At 53.1% G+C, this 22,229-nt stretch overlaps 1 protein-coding gene across 2 annotated transcripts in view; it reads right to left on the bottom strand.

Moving 5' to 3' along the window:
- The window catches only part of ATF3 (activating transcription factor 3), a 440,052-nt gene that overhangs the window by 2,306 nt on the left and 415,517 nt on the right, over nt 1-22,229 (bottom strand). Inside the window, exons 1-3 of one of the 2 annotated variants that reach the window (XM_069608534.1) lie at nt 9,758-10,476; nt 2,196-2,439; nt 1,223-1,330 (exon numbers count right to left, since the gene is read on the bottom strand). In XM_069608534.1, the coding sequence (XP_069464635.1) occupies nt 1,223-1,330; nt 2,196-2,435 (348 nt within the window). In that variant the 5' untranslated portion in view covers nt 2,436-2,439; nt 9,758-10,476. Of the gene's footprint in view, nt 1-1,222; nt 1,331-2,195; nt 2,440-9,757; nt 10,477-22,229 lie in introns of those variants that run through there. The other variant, XM_069608533.1, reaches the window with a different exon arrangement.

Below are 22,229 nucleotides of genomic sequence, written 5' to 3'. Positions count from 1 at the left end.
CTGAAGGAACTTCCCCTCATTCAAAATCTCTAGTTATTTTTTTAATGTAGAATGATATTGTTATTCTAAAATGTGGGGGGTAACCAGCACTCCAAGCCAGGCGCTCATTCTGACATGATCTTCTTAAAGGGTAGATGATGTGCAGCACTCAAAGTGTGGCCTGGTGTGGGCGGGCATATTGTGAATATAATCCACAAATACTGATGTTCAGCTTTGCTAATTGGAGAGGATGTGGGCAACTAATTCTGAGGTCAGTGAATGTTCACCTCAAGTGAACGGGATTTGGCTTCGGGAGGATAGCAATTCTCTCCCATCAACATTTAAATGGGTGGCACGTGTGGTCTTGCAGGGTTGCTGAACCCAGAATGATTGCCTTCAATATAATCTTCTAAATAACAAAGCCTACAATCTATTTCAAGGCTATTATTTTAAAAGGGTACGCTCAGGGAAGAGGGGAAGCTGTACTGCGGCCTCCTCCGATAGCATGGACTGCGCTGGTGGGTGTTTCCTAGAAGCAAGGTGTCCAACATTCTAGTATTGGACAACAGGGTTGCGCCACCGGCTGAAGCTACAAGGTGCTACACAGACTTCACAGCACAATCAGAGCATGACACTGCCATGCCTCGTGCCCCCCTCTCCATTCCCCCAATACTTTTAAATAGTTAATGAATTGCTTGATTACTCCATTCTATCTCTTTGCCAGGGAGAGTTCCCATTCTCGATGGGCAGTAGTCCAAAAAACCTTATGGCCAACTTGCCAACAGTGAAATGACTGTCCAAACATTTCAACAAATGCAGTTGGGCAAGGAAGACAGGCATGCCCTGATGGACGGCTGAAAGTAAGTAAGCTTAGTGGAGCCAGACCACCAGGCAACACATACAGAACAATATAAAAGTGTTTTCCCTCACAGAATAACTCCAAGGGCCATCCTCGAGTCTCTTCTGCTTTTGAAACACAGAAGTGTGGGATCTCTGGCTACTCACTCGACGCTGCATGGTATAACTCCAGACCTCAAAGGCCAGTCCCATGCCGGGTTTTCAGGATACCACTCATTAATATTCCTGAGATAAATTTGCATACAATAATTCTAAATGTATGCAAATGTTGCCTCATGAATATTAATGAGGGATAGCCTGAAAACCCATCAGAATTCCAGCCCTCGAGGACCGGAGTTGGACAATCTTGGATATAAGAACGGGACTTTTCATAGCAGGTACTCACTTTCTGCAAACAGTCTGTCTTTTCCTTCTTTTTGTTTCTGCATTTCGCTGCCGCTACCTTGTTCCTCTCTCGTCTTCGTTTCTTCCTTTCATCTTCTACAGGTGCATACTGTAAAAACAGCAACATTGCATTGGTAAGTGCCAGCCAATCACAATGAAGGATGACCTGTCATGTGTTAACTTTACTTCTAGGGATTTTCATGCATTTGGGTGTCCGTATCTTCCCAGAAATTTGGTTTATCCAACAACAATTATTCCACCCGCACACTTTACAGGCCAACTCCATTCATTCCAGTAGCTTGGAACCATGGCTGAAAAAGCAGAGCTCAGGCTTTTTGCTTCATGAAGCACGCAACATTGTTGTGGGCATTTTGGCAGTCAGTAGGCATGCCTGCTTGCTACACGATGGATCCATGTCATTTAATCGTCAGGCATTAGCCCCCCCAACCATTTATCTCCCCCCCCAAAAAAAAAAAAAATCGATGAACTGTCAAACACTACTGTCTGATGAGGGGACTTCCGCAGTACTGCCCGATGAGGGGACTGTACTAGATAAAAGAGCCCATGATTGAAAGGGGTGTATGGTGTGAAATCTGTATGATATTTCGTGGCTCTAGATTTTAGCTAAAATTCAAGAAATTAGAACTTAATATTCCAGCTAAATTCTGAAAATCGTATCCAAATGTCTACCGTTTGGGGGTGGATCGGGGGACCATAATCCTACCCAACTTCGAGGAAAGGGAAGCCCAGATTCCACCAAACCATCAAACTCTTTTTGGAGAAGCGAATAGCATGCCTCATCCTCTAGTGGAAGGCCCAACTACAGCTGGTAGACTCCAGCCAAGACACTTGGTGAGCAACACAACTGCTAGATTGCAAGGAACAGGGCTAATCAGAGTGAGCCGTGGATTACAAGCTCACCGGATCCCGGCTCACATAGGATCCAGAAGCCGGATCCAGTGGCGTCAACGTACCTCGGATTTCAGCGGAGACATGTCGACCGACCCTTCCGACATGGTCACCGTGTCCAGCGTGGATGGGATTCGGCCAGAAAGACACCGGTTCTGGATGGCAAACCTCAGTTCTTCCTTCACCAGCGGCGTCAGGTTGGTAAAATCCTCAAATGCGAAAGACATTGTGGGAGACACACAGGGCACGATGGCAGTGGCGCTGACTTCTGCTGCGGAACTCTGCCCGGGATGCTGGAGCATCATTTTGCTGGAAGACAAAAAACATAACATACCTATTAAATCCACTGACAAGCGTGGAATCCGGCCACCTCAATTGGCATCTATGAGTGGCATTGCCCAGTACTTTTCCTGGTAGAGCAATCTAAGTGACGGTGTACCTAAAACAGAGGGCTGCAACATTGGGCTTCCCGGATATTCTGGACTACAACTCCCATCAGCCCTAGCCAGCATAGTCAATGAGATAGCGAGAGTCACACTCCAGCAGGTTGCAGACCCACAACCCAAGGACAAGGAGCAAGTGACAGACCAAAAAACCTGGTGCCCATGTGTACTCTTCCCTTAAGAACCCTGTGCCCTCTAGGAAGCAGAATCTGGCATGCAATGGCCTGTCAATAGTACTGTAGTTTTGTTTTAGAGCAAAAGAAGGTGTGTGCCACGTGTATGGACTGTGGCAGTGACCTACGGACATAGCGGTATAGCGGTAGTAATGCCCTGCAAGTCCATACGTAGCCCTTTCAGCCTGTTGCTGGGATTTTCGGAGGTACCACTTTGCCTTCTGGGACTTGTATGCCCGTACTCACGATAGGGAATATTGAACTAGCAGCAAGGGGTCACACGTGACAAGCGCCCACGTGCTGCCTCTGAGGCTAGGTGCTAGAGAAAGGGAGGCAGAAAGAACCCAAATGCCCCGCTCTGACTCACTCCACCTGCGGATCGCCCGAAACACACACACACACACTGGCGGCCGGACTTTCCAGCTGGCGAATCTGGGTGGGAGAGGATGACGGTGCGGGTTTTGCTTGCGGCGTGACTCAGCAGAACGCGCGTGGCGTGTGTGTGTGTGCACACGAGGTGACTCACTCGCGGAACAAGGTGGCAGCCGCTTGCATCATGGCGCGGGCTTGGCAAGAAAGCCAGCGCGCGCCGCGCATTCCTAATATGGAGAGCGCGGGGGGCTGCTTTCGGGAGGACCCTGAATTCGTGGAGTTCGGCTACTTTTCAAGCATGCTCGGGCGGAGACTGGCACGATGAGCGCCCGCGTACAATGCTGACGTGCAGTAAAACACCCACACACACAGCACGGGCATTCCACCTTAGAGCACCGCACCACCCTCGGCATTGCACACTGTACAACTAACTCTACTACAGAAACTGAAAGCAATTGAACATTCTTACCAGGTGTCAAGCCTGCCATCTAGCTGGCCCAAGCCAGCCTTTCCGGGGGCGGGGGGAGGGGCTGCTGAGGTGTAGCCACGTGGCTGTGCTGCCTGGCAGCCTGCCTACTTATGCGAACCACAGAGCCCCCCCAGGGGGATGCTTTGACGTGATTTCAAAACATTCCACAAGTGTCTTGACAACAGGAGAAAGGCCAGGGCCTGCGTAGCAAGCATGGCTGGAAGACTTGCGGTGTTCTGTCTGTGCTCAGAAGCCGAAGAGATAAGCCAGCGAGTGAAGCACTAGCTTCAGAGACCCGTGTGCACCCTGTAGCCCGGGTGGGCTGAGCCGGATGTCCATTTATCTGAGAGCAGTGAATGGCATTGCGTTAAACACTAGCAGAAATAAAGGCACGGGATAAACATGACCTCGTGCACGGAGCAGTGCGCCCCTTTTGGGTGATGACGATTGGGGTGTGAGGGACTAATGTTCCCCTGGCAGTCACCAGGGGCTGGCTCCGCGTATAATCGAGGCCAGCAGCGTTTGGTTCTCCAGATATGCTTGGACTCCACCACCTATTAGTTCCAGCAAGCCTAGCCAATGTGGGCGGTCATGGGAGTCATGGCCAACACATCTGGTGCCGCGCGGTGCAGACCCCTGGCTTATAATGCTGAAATCCCCACCGCAGATGTACAAAAGGGACTACGGGATAAGGACTGCTGGTGTATTAGGAGAAATATACACACACACACAGACCCAAAAGGCACGGCATGGCCTGCTGAAGATGTGTTGGGAGTCGTGGAGTTCCATTTCAAATGTATGTGGGGGTGAGGGGAGCTCTCTTATAGATGAGAAAACCTCTGAGGCACCTGTATGGTGCATACATTTTAATGGAGAGCTAGAGGGATGGAGGGAGCGCCTGAGTAGCTGCAGATCATCACAGAGCAGGTTTATTGGCCTCTGCACAGAACAAAGAAAGGCAGCCAGCCAGGAGCTGAAGCACTAAATGCCCACTGAAAAGCTATCGTGCTCTCTTTGTCAGCAAGGTGCTAAAGTAGTCGAAATCAGAGTAAAATGGCAAGGCGATAAGAACACTGCCAGATACTGCAAGGGCCAGGAGATGCGAAGGCCTGAAGGAACCAGCAAAGCAATCATAAACCTGCCTGCTGTAAAGCTCACGCTAGTAAAACAGTATTTTGCTTTGTGATGACACTAGCAACATGGGGACAGAAACTCAGGGGCCACCCAGGGCTTAAGATCCATTTCAACTGAAAAGGCTGAAAGGCCCTTCCACACTCTAACTTAAGGAAAGTGCACATTACAGTACAGCTTATGTACTTCAAAGCCCAGAGGAGTTACAAAGTCCACACAGCCTTCAGCTGCAGGGTGCCGGTTGCTATCACTTTCATTTCAACTGAACCTGTTTCCTTGAAGTAGGATGAGTCGCCGGGAAACTGAAGTTGAGCAAGAAGGAATAGCCCCTCACCTGACCTATTCCAAGGACCCTTGTGTAATGTGAGAAGGTACAAAGTTCACTGGGGGTGAAAAGAGAGTCTTCTGGCCCATCATTGCCCAGCAAGTGCAGCAGAGCAGGTGAATGAGTAACCAGCCCTTTTCACTTCATCGCCACCATGTGAGTGTGCAGGCTCTGGACGTGCATTCTGTCTGTTTTAATTGAACGCCAATTAATCGCTGCTTGACCGGGTGTGCAGGGCTCATGCGGCAAATGAGGACGTCACAGTGCCTCTCAAAACCCAAGCAGACCTCACTGAACAGAGGGGCGTTCTGGGATCATTATTTAGACAGCAGCGCCCTCCCTGGCAGGCTGTGCTAGTTAGAGAGGAAGGTGGGCCATTAACATCTGTTACAGCCCCCAGGCAAGCAATTATTGCCATGAGGACAACAAGGTAATGTCTGGGGTGCCACAGGACACTTTTTTGTAGAGTAAAAACAAGCTGTTAATAGCGTGGAGCCCTTCTATTCCCCATCTAAAAAAGAAAATGGAGTCTGCCAGGACTAAGATCTATATCGGCGTGGAGGATGGCAAAAGGCAGGTTACGCGTTAATCTCTGGTGCAGGAGCTCAGGATCCTGTGGCACGTGGGCAGTGGGCCTTGTTCCACTCTGATCATGGTGGGGTCATTAGGCCCTGCTTCACCCTAGTCTTTGGGTTCCGAGCCCTGGCACTGGGCGGTCACAGAACCTTGCTTCCTGCGGGCCCGGGACTGCATGACTATGTATGTGGCAGGGGGCAGGGCCCTATTTCCTGAGCCCAGGGGTCAGAGGTCAGAGAGCCACTGGGTGTGGATAATCAGAGAGACCCTGCCCAGTCAGTACCCCGTATCTCATGTGCTGCGCGATGGAAGAGCCCATGACCCTGGGGTGAGAGTTTGCAGGGCCCCGCTTCACTTACATTCATGGATATGTGTATGCCTGCTCCCAAGTTCTTAGTTTACTCTGCTCTATGAGTTCCTGGTCCTGGGGGGAGGAGTTACGGAGCTCTGCCCCGGCAGTCCTTGAGCTCATGACCCCTGGGTGGGACGTCAGAGCCCTTCACTTGTAGGTGTGTGTTCACAGGGCCCCTGCTTCTTTCACTCCAGTCCTTGAGTTCATGACCTTGGAGTGAGAGGTCAGAGTCCTAGGTCAGGGAGCCATTCGCCACTCTGGTCCCTGACGTCATGAGCCTGGGAAATCAGCCATGGTGCCCTTCGTATCATGAAGTCCATGAGGTCACGGGTCGCTTCTTCTCTCTAGAACTTGAGCTAAGGATCCTGGAGGCCAGGGAGCTCTTCGCCTCAATGGGAAGAGGTCCCAAAGCCCTGCTTCACTCCACTCTTTGAGTTTATGGCCCTGGGGGAGAGCAGTCTCACGGCCATCATATCAATGAGGTCGTGCCCTTGAGTCCATGAGGATGTGAGCGAGGGTTTAGGCTGAAGGCTTACTTCTCACCAGTGTGGCCTGCTTCACTCGCCTCGAGGAATCCAGGGAGCTGGGCTCAGAGGTCACAGGGTCAGCCTGGCGCCTTGCTTCACTCATCAGCGCCGGGCCCCAGTTGGCCAATGCTTTAGCGAGAGTCCTCCCCGGCCTGTGTGATCTGGACGGGGCGGTTCCCAGAGGATGGGCGGCACAAACAGGCGCCCGAGGCGGCCACGGCCATCGGCTGCATCTGCCCTGCTCCGCCGTGCACGGGGCCACGTTACCCTACACATGCCACTCCACAGCGGGGCTCTCTCCCAGGCCAGAGGGAGCACACTCCCTGCCGGCGCCATAACACCAAAGAAAGTTTAAACGTGCCAAGGGCGCGTGTGCTCGTCCTTTTGCAAAGGAATGCATAGCGGCTCATCAGCTGTGGAAGTTGCTAAATAGTCACTTAAAAGGAGCATACATCCCACCCATGGCTTAGGAAGAGCGAAGCAGGAAGCAGCTGTGGTGGAGAGTGAGTGGCCTTGCGTTGCCAGGGAGCAGCAGGTGCGAGGCCGATCCCCGGGCAACCCTACGGGCTGTCCTGTGACAGGTGCTAATCATCCATCCACGGTCATTCTGGAAACTGTAGCTTGGTTTTCTCCATTCCGAGTACATACTACATGTCCCAGAATGCACGTGGTGGAAACGGGCTGTTTGACTCGGGTAACTTAAGGAGCATACGACTTGTTCGTAGGTGAGGAGCCACAGTCCAGGGGCGTTGCTAGGGGGGGGGCTAAGGGGGCTATAGCCCCTGATCTTTTGGTTGTAGCCCCGGATGGAATCTCAGGAGCTACAGCAAAAAGACTAGCTAGCCCCCAGTCCCAACAGTTCCGACATCAGCTTAGCCCCGGGTCTTTTTCAGACCTAGCAACTCCCCTGAGCCACACTCTCAGATGACAGGCCGATAAGGGGGGGGGTGGGCATATCTGCCCAGCCCGCCCCTCTGATATGGCAGAGCAGTCCGGCAGAAGGAAGTTACGAGGCAGTTTCATCAGCCGCCCCCGCCGCCTCCACAGGCCGAGGACCGCTGGCAGTGCGCGCTCCGATCCGCGCTCACAGGACGTGTCCGCAGCCCCAGAAACCCCAGGGTGAAGGCAGCCCCGAGCAAGAGGATGCCACTGCGCCCCTGGGACCACTAACCGACCCTGCTATGAAGAGAAGCTGGGACCCCCCTCCCCAGCCACCCCTTACAGATCGCCCTGGCTGCTCCTCGGAGTAGACCAGTGCGTGTTTTCCCAGCCCAGCAGAACACGCCCCCTACCATAACACGCTAATACCACACTATTTGCCCCGGGACACGCCAGCATCTTGTTCTCCCCCTCGCCCCCCACCCCTGCGCACGAAATATACATGCCAGTATGTGTGCGCCACTGATCATTAAGACGAGGCCCTGTCGGTATGAGCGCCTCGGGACATGTCAGTGTCAGCTCGCATTGTCCCTGGAACATGACAACACGTGTGTGTGTCCCGACTGGCACTCATAACATGTCGCTGTCAGTGGGCGTGTCCTCCTTGAACTGGGAACCAAGACAGGGGTCAGTTCGTGTGCCCGTAAAACCTGTAGCGGTGGCTGTGCCCATCAGAACACGCCAGCCTCGCTGTGGTCCAACACCCACCAGAACATGGACAGTGCCGGCGTGCATGCAACTGGCAGCAACGTGTGTGTGCCCCAAGACCCACAGAACGTGTGCCTTACCTGGCATGTTCCAGTGCCAGTATGCAGTGCTCGAAGTGGGTGGGGGCGATTGGGAGCGTGCCGCTCTACTTTTTAAAATTACTTTTTATCGTTACTATATTTTTATGGCAAAATGAAAGCCCCCCTGAATGGTTGTTTTAAAATAAAACACAGGAAGAAGTCGAAACGTGCACTTCCGCTTCCCTTTCGCCTTCCCTTGAACAGCAGGCCCAGGTGTTTGAAGGTTTGGCTTGCGCGTGGGAGGGGGCGTGGCCTGGCCAGTAGGGAACATAGTTCCACTATTTCTTTTCACAAACTTCGAACGCTGCCAGCCCTGATCGCGTGAAATATCAGTGTGTCCTTGTCTTAAGCATGTAATTCAGCAGCAATGCCGGTGCCAGGTCAGGCAGCGGCACAGCGAGACCCAAGGACAGCGCCATCTGAGCTCCAGGTATGTATAAAGGCACCACTTTGGTGGACACCCGCCACAGGCACGGCTTTCCATCCACACACTTTAGAACGCAGCTAGGACTGTGACAAATTCGCTCCGCTGGACACCTAATGGCTTCGCCACTTACTCCAGACTTGCCATTGCCATTAGAATACAGCTGTAGCGGATGTGCCTACAGCAGCACCGTTCCACAGGCCTGCCTGCCTTGGTTGCTTACTGGAGCCTAGCCAGCCTGCCTAATTCCTAAGCTTGGCCAAATGCATGCACACGCCCACTCTTAAGCTTTTTTTCAGAATGTTTCCATACCTGGACTCCGGTCCCTGAGGGCGTTCCTATCATAAAGCGCTTTGAGGCCATACAAATGGGAAAAGGCGCTATATAAGCGACAATTACAGTGCCTGTGCCCCTCTACCCTTAAACACGTGCTAGTCAGTATGTGATGGTGGGTGTCTAAAACATCAGCACATGCCAATCAGTACACGTGTGTGTCTCCAACAGGGGAGTTGCTAGGTCTGGAAAAGACCCGGGGCTAAGCTGATGTCAGAACTGTTGGGACTGGGGGCTAGCATGCCTTTTGGTTGTAGCTCCTGAGATTCTATCCGGGGCTACAACCAAAAGATCAGGGGCTATAGCCCCCTTAGCCCCCCCCCTAGCAACGCCCCTGGTCTCCAACATGTTTCAGCCTCCGCAGCAGTGTGTGCCTGCGCCTCTGTGGCAGCACGTTAATATCAGGGTGCCTTCCCCTCCCCCAGCATGTCTCAGTGCCTGTGCTCCTCTCCCCAATAAACATGTCTGTGAGTGAGCATCAGCTTACGGCTCGCGCTTTAGTAGATGCCAGCCCAGCACAGGGGAGTGAGCCCCTCTCTGCACACATGGGTCTCCCGACATATCGCCCAGAGCTGCACGTGTTACTATTGGTGTACGTGCCCACGGCCAATCACTCACGCTGGTAGCTCAGTGTGTGGGGTTCTCGGAGGCGGCAGCTGTCACAGGGGCACCCTGCCCATCCACCACAGCCGCTGCCGGGACAGAGGGTCCCGCCAGACTCCGGCGCCGCCGCCACTCCTCATCTGACAAAAGTGCAGATAGCGTGTGGACTCACCTCCCGCTCCTCCAGGCGCTGCTCAGGAATGCGGACTCCGGGCGAGAAGTGAGCTGGAAAAGTGCTCCCAAGTCCCGGGAAGAGGATGGAAGCGTCCCCGTGGTGGCCCGCTGCCGCCGTCAGCTCTGCTCGCCGAGTCGTCCACTTTCTCTGCTCCTCACAGCCAGGCTCTGCTCCTCTCGGCCAGGCTCTGCCTTGCCTCTGCTCCTCTCGGCCAGGCTCTGCCCTGTCTCTGCTCCTCTCGGGCAGGCGCTGCTCTGCTCCTCTCGGCCAGGCTCTGCCCTGCCTCTGCTCCTCTCGGCCAGGCTCTGCCTTGCCTCTGCTCCTCTCGGCCAGGCTCTGCCCTGTCTCTGCTCCTCTCGGCCAGGCGCTGCTCTGCTCCTCTCGGCCAGGCTCTGCCCTGCCTCTGCTCCTCTCGGCCAGGCTCTGCCCTGCCTCTGTTCCTCACAGACAGGCTCTGCCCTGTCTCTGCTCCTCTCGGCCAGGCTCTGCCCTGCTCCTCTCGGCCAGGCTCTGCCCTGCCTCTGCTCCTCTCGGCCAGGCTCTGCCCTGCCTCTGCTCCTCTCGGCCAGGCTCTGCCCTGCTCCTCTCGGCCAGGCTCTGCCCTGCCTCTGTTCCTCACAGACAGGCTCTGCCCTCTCCCTGCTCTCTTCAGCGAGGCTCTGTCCTCTTCCCCTGCTCTCTCGGCTGTTGGTGCCCAGACTTGCTTCCTCTCCGGGTTGCATCACCCCTATATATAGGGCGGGCAGTCCTGGAATGCTTACTATGAGGGGACTGACGTAATTCTATTAATAGCCAAGGAGGGCCCCACCGGTGATGCAAGGCCCGCCCTGCCCGCCCGCCGCCTCCCTCTCCATAACAGGCGCACACGGGCAGGGCCGGGGGGAGGCGCCGAGCGTGTCCCCGCCGTGAGCCAGCGCGGCCGGCCGGGAGCATGACCGCACAGCGCCGGCATGATGAGGCGAGCCCCGGGCGCTAACAGGGCACGCCCGGGGGTCCTGTCACTGAGGCAGCGCACACCAGGAGAGCTCCCGCTGCCCCTCTGATAGCCGGCGGTGGCCTGGCTTGCGAGGAACCCCCTCACACTCCCTGCCGTGGGAAGCTCACACTGCCTGCCTGGTGGAAACTCACACTCTTTGTCTAGGGGAGCTCACACTGTCTTCAGAGGAAGCTCACACTGTCTGCCCTGGGAGTTCACACACTGCCTGCCCAGGAAAGCAGACACTGGTTGCTTGGGAACTTCACAAGCGTTCTATCAAGGGAAGCTCACACTGCCTGATGGTGAGAACTCACTCTTTGTCTAGGGGAGCTCACAGTGTCTTCACAGGAAGCTCACACTGCCTGACCGGGACGCTCACACTGTTTGCTTGGGGAGCTCACGCTCTTTATATTCAGGGAAGCTCACACTGCCTGCCTGGCGGAAGCTCACACTCTTTGTCTAGGGGAGCTGACACTGTCTTCACAGGAAGCTCACTCTGTCTGCCCGGGAAGCTCGCACTTGTTGCTTTGGGAGCTCAAACACTTTCTTTTCAGGTAAGCTCACACTGCCTGGCGGAAGGTCTCTTTGTCTAGGGGAGCTGACACTGTCTTCACAGGAAGCTCACACTGTCTGCCCGGGGAGCTCACACGCTGCCTGCCCAGAAGCTCACACTGGTTGCTTTGGGAGCTCACACACTTTCTATTCAGGTAAGCTCACACTGCTTGGTGGAAGCTCACACTCTTTGCCTAGGGAGGTCCCAGTGTCTGCTGGGGGAGCTCACACCCTGTCTGCTCAGTGGGGCTCAGATACACTTCCTGTTGTGTAGAAGTACGCGCTAACTGCTGAAATGCACACCGACTGCCTGCCCAGCAGTGGTAGTGTTTGAAGTGAGCGGGAACGGTCTGGAGAAGTGTTCCACTACTTTTATTTTTTACTGTTAACAGCTCCACTTCTTTTTGCAACCATGTTCACCATTCCAGAGCTGTTCTTTATGAAGTTAAAGACACTTCTCCACTTTGCCACCGGATATCAGTTGCAGCTAAACTGAAATCTGTTTCAACTCAACTGGCTGTCAACCAGCATGACTGCACCCCTTGTAAAATGTGTTGCACGTTGCCGCCTTCCTACTAACTCTGTGTCCCGCCAGCGTCACAGTTCCACTACTTTTTTGGAACACTTCTATCGCGGGTGCTCCCACTACCTGCCATAGGGAAGCTCACGACGCATGCCCAGGAAAAGTCACCCCCCAGGCAAGGGGTACAATGCTTGGGCTGGGATGGGGGCGTGGGAGTGTGCAGGCAGGAGTGCTAGGGGGAGCTCACTCTACCCAGCCAGGCAAGGGGTGCACAGTGCACTGCTCAGGGGGAGGCAGGGAGGGGAGGCAGGGCACACGGTCTAGCCTGGGAGATCTTGCACTGCTCGCCCTGGCCATCAGGGAACGCTCTTATCGTCCGCCTGACAGACAGCAGCAGGTCCCTCTCTCAGCCGCTTCCTGTCAGCTTCCCGCTAAACCACCCGATACTGCGCCGCCAAACACACCTTTACTGTCGCTCTGTAACCCCGTCACACCCACACAATGCCCGGACTCTAATTGTCTACTGACACTCAATGCATAATTACTCCTAAAACTATTCGTATTGATTTAGATGCTTATTGAATAGTAATGTGACGGCTCTCTGCCGCGGGTAACAGTGACGGACCCAGGTACGCCAGTCTATGTTACATGTAGCGCCAGCACTCTGAGCTGAACCACGTCTAGGCGCTTGGGTCTTGGAGGCCGTGGACGTTGACAGACATTGCCGCTCTATGGCCCAGTCTCCACATAAAACCAATCGCCCACCACATTCCATTCGCCCCTATAATCTGTGCCCACTCCACCTTCCACTGCCACTCTAAGACCTGCTATCGCCTGTAGCCGATTTCCACTCCACATTTGATTCTCCCCTCTAAACTACTGCTGTTGCACATTTATTCTCCCTCTAAAAAATGCTATCCACATTTCTTCACCAAATGTGTCTCGTATTCCATTATCCCCCCTACGATCTGTTGTGGCGCCACATCTCAGTCTTCCTCAGTAATAATGTATCCTTCCGCACTCCACTCTCTGACTTATTCCCCCTCCATTATCCCTCTGTGATCTCTTGTGGCGCCACATCTCAATCTCCCTCATTAATTGTGTATTCTTCCGCACTCCACTCTCTGACGTATTCCCGCTCCATTATCCCCCTGTGATCTGTTGTGGCGCCACATTTCAGTCTCCCTCACTAATCGTGTATCCTCCCGCACTCCACTCTCTGACGCATTCCCCCTCCATTATCCCCCTATGATCTGTTTTGGCACCACATCTCAGTCTCCCTCAGTAGTCGTGTATCATTCTGCACTCCACTCTCTGACGCATTCCCCCTCTATTAGCCCCTATGATCTGTTGTGGCGCCACATCTCAGTCTCGCTCAGTAATCTTGTATCCTTCCGCACTCCACTCTCTGACGTATTACCCCTCCATTATCCCCCTGTGATCTGTTGTGGCGCCACATCTCAGTCTCCCTCAGTAATTGTGTATCCTTCCGCACTCCACTCTCTGACATATTCCCCCTCCGTTAACCTCCTATGATCTGATGTAGCGCCACATCTCAGTCTCCCTCAGTAATCGTGTATCCTCCTGCACTCAACTCTCTGATGCATTCCCCCTCCATTATCCCCATATGATCTGTTTTGGCACCACATCTCAGTCTCCCTCAGTAATCGTGTATCCTTCCGGCATTCCACTCTCTGACGTATTCCCCCTCCATTATCCCCCTGTGATCTGTTGTGGCGCCACATCTCAGTCTCCCTCAGTAGTCGTGTATCCTTCCGCACTCCACTCTCTGATGTATTCCTCCTCCATTATCCCCCTGTGATCTGTTGTGGCGCCACATCTCAGTCTTCCTCAGTAATTGTGTATCCTTCCGCACTCCACTCTCTGACATATTCCCCCTCCGTTAGCCTCCTATGATCTGTTGTGGCGGCACATCTCAGTCTCCCTCAGTAATCGTGTATCCTCCTGCACTCCACTCTCTGACGCATTCCCCCTCCATTATCCCCCTATGATCTGTTTTGGCACCACATCTCAGTCTCCCTCAGTAATCGTGTATCCTTCCCGCCTTCCCCTCTCTGACGTATTCCCCCTCCATTATCCCCCTGTGATCTGTTTTGGCACCACATCTCAGTCTCCCTCAGTAATCGTGTATCCTTCCCGCATTCCACTCTCTGACGTATTCCCCCTCCATTATCCCCCTGTGATCTGTTGTGGCGCCACATCTCAGTCTCCCTCAGTAATCGTGTATCCTTCCGCACTCCACTCTCTGATGCATTCCCCCTCCATTATCCCCCCTTGATATGTTGTGGCACCACATCTCAGTCTCCCTCAGTAATCGTGTATCCTTCCCGCATTCCACTCTCTGACGTATTCCCCCTCCATTATCCCCCTGTGATCTGTTGTGGCGCCACATCTCAGTCTCCCTCAGTAATAATGTATCCTTCCGCACTCCACTCTCTGACGTATTCCTTCTCCACTATCCCCCTATGATCTGTTTTGGGGTCACATCTCAGTCTCCCTCAGTAGTCGTGTTTCCTTCCGCACTCCACTCTCTGACGCATTCCCCCTCAATTATCCCCCTATGATATGTTGTGGCACCACATCTCATTCTCCCTTAGTAATAATGTATCCTTCCGCACTCCACTCTCTGACGTATGATATGATATGATATGGCATTTATAACGCGCCTATACACAAGTGTTTCAAGGCGCGACGAGTCAAGGGGGGGGAACAAAGGGAGGACAGACAACGATCCTACCAGGCCAGGTGCCATTCAGATCGCGCAAGTGCATGGGAAGGGGGGAAAGGAAAAGTGCGCAGGTGGAAGGGAGCAGGGAAGTGCAGTACATGGGAAGTGGAATAAATATGACACATAAATAGCCAGCGAGTGGCAAGTGCAAGGAAGTGCAGATGTAAGTGCTGGTAGGGGGACTGAAGGGATACAGAAAACGGTCCCCAAGTGCAGGGGTTGCCAGGGAGGCAGTGCAGGTGGGTAATTGATGGGGCCTAGGCCAGAGATCAGGAAGGGTGGCCAGGTAGCCAGTGCAATTTCAGTCAGGAATTCAGCAAGGGAGGGGAGGAGAGAAAGCAGAAGCAAAGAGGAAGGTTTTGAGGTGTTTCCGGAACCAGAGATGGTTCTCCTCGAGTTTCAGGGATGCAGGAAGGCTGTTCCAGAGAGAGGCCCCTGCTGAAGAGAGTGATCTGCCACCAACTCGTTGCTTGGAGAAGCGACTGACCCTAAGGGAGTTGGAGGCAGATGAGCGAAGAGCTTGAGAAGGGAGATATTTAGGAAGAGAGAGTTGAAGGTATTTCGGTCCAAGACCCCAGAAGGCCTTGTATACAATGAAGAGGGTTTTGAACTTAATCCTCGCAGCCTCTGGGAGCCAGTGTAGAGATTTCAGTCCTGGAGAGATACGATCCCTGGGCTTGAGGCCAAGGACAAGTCTCGCAGTCGTGTTCTGGATAAGTTGCAGAGGGCGGAGAGTGGAGGCAGGCAGATTTAGATAGAGGCTGTTACAGTAGTCCAGCTTGGAGAGGACCAGGGCTCTAGAGACAGTGAGCTTCTGGGGAAGGAGATGAAAGGAAGAATTACTCTAAGGAGGTGCAGCTCGTAGTGTGACTTATTAAAGACGTCAGAGATGTGAGGGGGGAAGGAGAGTGCAGAGTCGAAGATGACCCCGAGGTTTTTAGCCTTGCAGGTGGGAGTGGGAGGAGGGCCAAGAGAGGCCAGACATTCCCCCTCCATTATCCCCCAATGATCTGTTTTGGCACCACATCTCAGTCTCCCTCAGTAGTCGTGTATCCTTCTGCACTCCACTCTCTGACGCATTCCCCCTCTATTAGCCCCTATGATCTGTTGTGGCGCCACATCTCAGTCTCACTCAGTAATCTTGTATCCTTCCGCACTCCACGCTCTGACTTATTCCCCCTCCATTATCCCCCTGTGATCTGTTGTGGCGCCACATCTCAGTCTCCCTCAGTAATTGTGTATCCTTCCGCACTCCACTCTCTGACATATTCCCCCTCCGTTAGCCTCCTATGATCTGTTGTGGCGCCACATCTCAGTGTCCCTCAGTAATCGTGTATCCTCCCGCACTCCACTCTCTGACGCATTCCCCCTCCATTATCCCCCAATGATCTGTTTTGGCACCACATCCCAGTCTCCCTCAGTAATCGTGAATCCTTCCGCACTCCACTCTCTGATGCATTCCCCCTCCATTATCCCCCCTTGATATGTTGTGGCACCACATCTCAGTCTCCCTCAGTAATAATGTATCCTTCCGCACTCCACTCTCTGACATATTCCTTCTCCACTATCCCCCTATGATCTGTTTTGGGGTCACATCTCAGTCTCCCTCAGTAGTCGTGTATCCTTCCGCACTCCACTCTCTGACGCATTCCCACTCCACTATCCCCCTCTGATATGTTGTGGCACCACATCTCATTCTCCCTTAGTAATAATGAATCCTTCTGCACTCCACTCTCTGACGAATGATATGATATGGCATTTATAACGCGCCTATACACAAGTGTTTCAAGGTGCGACGAGTCAAGGGCGGGGAACAAAGGGAGGACTGACAACGATCCTACTAGGCCAGGTGCCATTCAGATCGCGCAAGTGCATGGGAAGGGGGGGAAAGGAAAAGTGCGCAGGTGGAAGGGAGCAGGGAAGTGCAGTACATGGGAAGTGGAATAAATATGACACATAAATAGCCAGCGAGTGGCAAGTGCAAGGAAGTGCATATGTAAGTGCTGGTAGGGGGACTGAAGGGATACAGAAAACCGTCCCCAAGTGCAGGGGTTGCCAGGGAGGCAGTGCAGGTGGGTAATTGACGGGGCCTCGGCCAGAGATCAGAAAGGGTGGCCAGGTAGCCAGTGCAATTGCAGTCAGGAATTCAGCAAGGGAGGAGAGGAGAGAAAGCAGAAGCAAAGAGGAAGGTTTTGAGGTGTTTCCGGAACCGGAGATGGTTCTCCTCGAGTTTCAGGGATGCAGGAAGGCTGTTCCAGAGAGAGGCCCTTGCTGAAGAGAGTGATCTGCCACCAACTCGTTGCTTGGAGAAGCGACTGACCCTAAGGGAGTTGGAGGCAGATGAGCGAAGAGCTTGAGAAGGGAGATATTTAGGAAGAGAGAGTTGAAGGTATTTCGGTCCAAGACCCCAGAAGGCCTTGTATACAATGAAGAGGCTTTTGAACTTAATCCTCGCAGCCTCTGGGAGCCAGTGTAGAGATTTCAGTCCTTGAGAGATACGATCCCTGGGCTTGAGGCCAAGGACAAGTCTCGCAGTCGTGTTCTGGATAAGTTGCAGAGGGCGGAGAGTGGAGGCAGGCAGATTTAGATAGAGGCTGTTACAGTAGTCCAGCTTGGAGAGGACCAGGGCTCTAGAGACAGTGAGCTTCTGGGGAAGGAGATGAAAGGAAGAATACCTCTAAGGAGGTGCAGCTCGTAGTGTGACTTATTAAAGACGTCAGAGATGTGAGGGGGGAAGGAGAGTGCAGAGTCAAAGATGACCCCGAGGTTTTTAGCCTTGCAGGTGGGAGTGGGAGGAGGGCCAAGAGAGGCCACACATTCCCCCTTCGTTATCCCCCTATGATCTGTTTTGGCACCACATCTCAGTCTCCCTCAGTAGTCGTGTATCCTTCTGCACTCCACTCTCTGACGCATTCCCCCTCCATTATCCCCCTGTGATCTGTTGTGGCGCCACATCTCAGTCTCCCTCAGTAATTGTGTATCCTTCCGCACTCCACTCTCTGACATATTCCCCCTCCGTTAGCCTCCTATGATCTGTTGTGGCGCCACATCTCAGTGTCCCTCAGTAATCGTGTATCCTCCCGCACTCCACTCTCTGACGCATTCCCCCTCCATTATCCCCCAATGATCTGTTTTGGCACCACATCCCAGTCTCCCTCAGTAATCGTGTATCCTTCCCGCATTCCACTCTCTGACGTATTCCTCCTCCATTATCCCCCTGTGATCTGTTTTGGCACCACATATCAGTCTCCCTCAGTAATCGTGTATCCTTCCCGCATTCCACTCTCTGACGTATTCCTCCTCCATTATCCCCCTGTGATCTGTTGTGGCGCCACATCTCAGTCTCCCTCAGTAATCGTGAATCCTTCCGCACTCCACTCTCTGATGCATTCCCCCTCCATTATCCCCCCCTTGATATGTTGTGGCACCACATCTCAGTCTCCCTCAGTAATAATGTATCCTTCCGCACTCCACTCTCTGACATATTCCTTCTCCACTATCCCCCTATGATCTGTTTTGGGGTCACATCTCAGTCTCCCACAGTAGTCGTGTATCCTTCCGCACTCCACTCTCTGACGCATTCCCACTCCATTATCCCCCTATGATATGTTGTGGCACCACATCTCATTCTCCCTTAGTAATAATGAATCCTTCCGCACTCCACTCTCTGACGTATGATATGATATGGCATTTATAACGCGCCTATACACAAGTGTTTCAAGGCGCCACGAGTCAAGGGCGGGGAACAAAGGGAGGACAGACAACGATCCTACTAGGCGAGGTGCCATTCAGATCGCGCAAGTTCATGGGAAGGGGGGGAAGGAAAAGTGCGCAGGGGGAAGAAAGCGGGGAAGTGCAGTACATGGGAAGTGGAATAAATATGACACATAAACAGCCAGCTAGTGGCAAGTGCAAGGAAGTGCAGACGTAAGTGCTGGTAGGGGGAGTGAAGGGATACAGAAAAAGGTCCCCAAGTGCAGGGGTTGCCAGGGAGGCAGTGCAGGTGGGTAATTGACGGGGCCTGGGCCAGAGATCAGAAAGGGTGGCCAGGTAGCCAGTGCAATTTCAGTCAGGAATTCAGCAAGGGAGGGGAGGAAAGAAAGCAGAAGCAAAGAGGAAGGTTTTGAGATGTTTCTGGAACCGGAGATGGTTCTCCTCGAATTCCAGGGATGCAGGAAGGCATCTGCCACCAACTCGTTGCTTGGATAAGCGACTGACCCTAAGGGAGTTGGAGGCAGATGAGCAAAGAGCTTGAGAAGGGAGATATTTAGGAAGAGAGAGGTGAAGGTATTTCGGTCCAAGACCCCAGAAGGCCTTGTGCACAATGCAGAGGGTTTTGAACTTAATCCTCGCAGCCTCTGGGAGCCAGTGTAGAGATTTCAGTCCTGGAGAGATACGATCCCTGGGCTTGAGGCCAAGGACAAGTCTCGCAGTCGTGTTCTGGATAAGTTGCAGAGGGCGGAGAGTGGAGGCAGGCAGATTTAGATAGAGGCTGTTACAGTAGTCCAGCTTGGAGAGGACCAGGGCTCTAGAGACAGTGAGCTTCTGGGGAAGGAGATGAAAGGAAGAATACCTCTAAGGAGGTGCAGCTCGCAGTGTGACTTATTAAAGACGTCAGAGATGTGAGGGGGGAAGGAGAGTGCAGAGTCGAAGATGACCCCGAGGTTTTTAGCCTTGCAGGTGGGAGTAGGAGGAGGGCCAAGAGAGGCCAGACATTCCCCCTCCATTATCCCCCTATGATCTGTTTTGGCACCACATCTCAGTCTCCCTCAGTAGTCGTGTATCCTTCTGCACTCCACTCTCTGACGCATTCCCCCTCTATTAGCCCCTATGATCTGTTGTGGCGCCACATCTCAGTCTCCCTCAGTAATTGTGTATTCTTCTGCACTCCACTCCCTGACGTATTCCCCCTCCATTATCCCCCTGTGATCTGTTGTGGCGCCACATCTCAGTCTCCCTCAGTAATATTGTATCCTTCCCACACTCCACTCTCTGACACATTCCCCCTCCATTATCCCCCTATGATCTGTTGTGGCACCACATCTCAGTCTCCCTCCGTAATCGTGTATCCTTCCACACTCCACTCTCTGACGTATTCCTTCTCCACTATCCCCCTATGATCTGTTTTGGGGTCACATTTCAGTCTCCCTCAGTAGTCGTGTATCCTTCCGCACTCCACTCTCTGACGTATTCCCCCCTCCATTTCACCCCTATGACCTATTTTTGCTTTTCATTCCATTCTCCCCCTATAACCCAATGGCTCTCTTTAAGCAACCCCCCGCCCCCCATTCCATTCTCCCTCTTTAATCTATTGTTCTGTCATCCTCCAGATGTAATTCCTTCTCCCACCACATTCTATTTCCCCTGGAAACTATTGGCCGCTACATTCTATTTCCCCTGTAAACTATTGCCCCTACATTATTGTTCCCCTGTAAACTATTGCCCCCACATTCTATTTCCCCTGTAAACTATTGCTCTCTTCATTCTATTTCCCCTGTAAACTATTGCCCCCTACATTCTATTTCCCCTGTAAACTATTGCCCCCTACAATCTATTTCCCCTGTAAACTATTGTCCTATGCATTTAATTTCCCCCATAATCTATCACCTCTTCAGTTTACGTAGTCACTCTATAATCGATTCTCCCTCCACCTGCTAGTCTCCCTCTGTATTCATTTGTCCATCCACATTTCAGTATCCCTTTGTAACATGTAACTTCTCCTCACCCCGCCCCCCCCCACCCACCTATAATTGTTTTCCCCTCCATACTCCATTTTCCCCTTTAGACTTCAGGCTACTAAAACGCCAGTGTCCGGCAGAGTCTTGTACCTCGCCGTCTGCCCCAGTGTCCCCGACGTGTGTGCGTGGCTCTCAGCTCTGCACGTGCCGTGTGCGTGCATGCGCCTTGCTTTGGCGGCTTCCCGTATTGTGTTTTCTAGCCAGTGTTTTAAGTGGGACAACACATTGAGGAGGGAGCCTCACAAGCCGAAATGCCAACGCTGCCACCTATACCCTAGGCTACTCCCTTTGCCCGCTCAGCCTCTCAGCTCAGGAATGTTAACCCAATACGAGCTTGGCGAAGACTCTTGGCGCGTATGTGTCTCCCACCGGATGCCGTGCAGAGTGGCGCTCCTCAGGGGTCATGCCTGCAGTCGTTTCCCGCTCTTCCTGCCTGTTCTTATTTCATTCACCCCTTTTCTCTGCGATGACTCGCTCTGTTCTTATTCCCTCCTGCTCTCCCCAGCCCCTGCTTGTCAGTGTCGCCCTATTTCTTCCTCTCTTCTCCCCAGGACGCTCGTTCTGTGCCCCCGTCTTGCCTGGGTCCTTTTCTGAGACTGCTCGTGGTTAGCATTCCGCAGGGTGTCTCGTCCCTTCTCCCGTCTCTTCAGCTGCCTGTTCTTCCTTTAACCACTGCATTTGTCCATTTAGCTTTTCTTGCCAAATATTCCTTTGCGCATGCCCCCAGCTGCGCTTTATTACTTCTCATCAATCAATTGGCATGACACAGTGTTTCATATGGCAAACTTGGCCGCAGTTTTATTTCCATAACAACAGAATTATTGTACACATTTTGTGAACTTCAGTCAGCAAGTGTGGCGCTTGCTCCGTGCCGGATTCCCCTTGCTTCCCACTATACTTTTGTATAGTAGGCCCCCAACTCCCCCGACCCTTTGTACCTGAGCCTATCCTGCCTGTGCAGGTGTCGTGGGTGGGGAGAACGCCGTTTTGTGGGGGAAGCTGAGCCTTATTCGTTACCACCAGATGCCCCCGCCGTTTAGGCCCCCAAGAGGCGCTGGTCTGGAAGAGCGAAGACCCATTCCGGTTTCCTTCTGGCTCATCCGGAGTCTATCATTTGTGCTTGGTTGCCCAAACACTGCCGTACATCATCCTGACCGTCCTGCGACAGTGACGTCCAGGTGTCACCCTCCTTCCCTGCCCTTTCGTGGGTGGGTGGAAAACGAAATCCTTCTGCCCCAGCGCGTCAGCAGGGTCCCACTGCAGGAGCGAGATGTTTCTGCGGTCCGACCCTGCTGCTTATAAGGCGGCTCGCCCCGCCCACTTTCTTTGTTTAGCCCTTCGCAGGCTTTTGGGTTGTTTTGGCGCCCTGGCGCCGTTCCGCCCCTGCCCTCCCCTTTCCCAGGGGGAGGGTACCAGGTTCTAGGAGCAATGACCCTGCAGCGGTTAAAATGCTGCCTCCTCCATTTTGCTTGTGGTCTTTTCCGTCGTCAGCGACATAACCACTGCATTTGTCCATTTAGCTTTTCTTGCCAAATATTCCTTTGCGCATGCCCCCATCTGCGCTTTATTACTTCTCATTAATCAATTGGCATGACACAGTGTTTCATATGGCAAACTTGGCCGCAGTTTTATTTCCATAACAACAGAATTATTGTACACATTTTGTGAACTTCAGTCTGCAAGTGTGGTGCTTGCTCCGTGCTGGATTCCCCTTGCTTCCCCCTATACTTTTGTATAGTAGGCTCCCAACTCCCCCGAACCTTTGTACCTGAGCCTATCCTGCCCGTGCAGGTGTCGTGGGTGGGGAGAGCGCCGTTTTTTGGGGGAAGCTGAGCCTTATTCGTTACCACCAGACGCCCCCGCCGTTTAGGCCCCCAAGAGGCGCTGGTCCGGAAGAGCGAAGACCCATTCCGGTTTCCTTCTGGCTCATC

Source organism: Ambystoma mexicanum, chromosome 4q (genome assembly GCF_040938575.1).
Source record: "Ambystoma mexicanum isolate Mex_15411 chromosome 4q, UKY_AmexF1_1, whole genome shotgun sequence".
NCBI classification, from domain to species: Eukaryota; Metazoa; Chordata; class Amphibia; order Caudata; family Ambystomatidae; genus Ambystoma; species Ambystoma mexicanum.
Note: the sequence above shows the minus strand (reverse complement) of the source record. Positions and strands in the feature narration are given on the sequence as shown.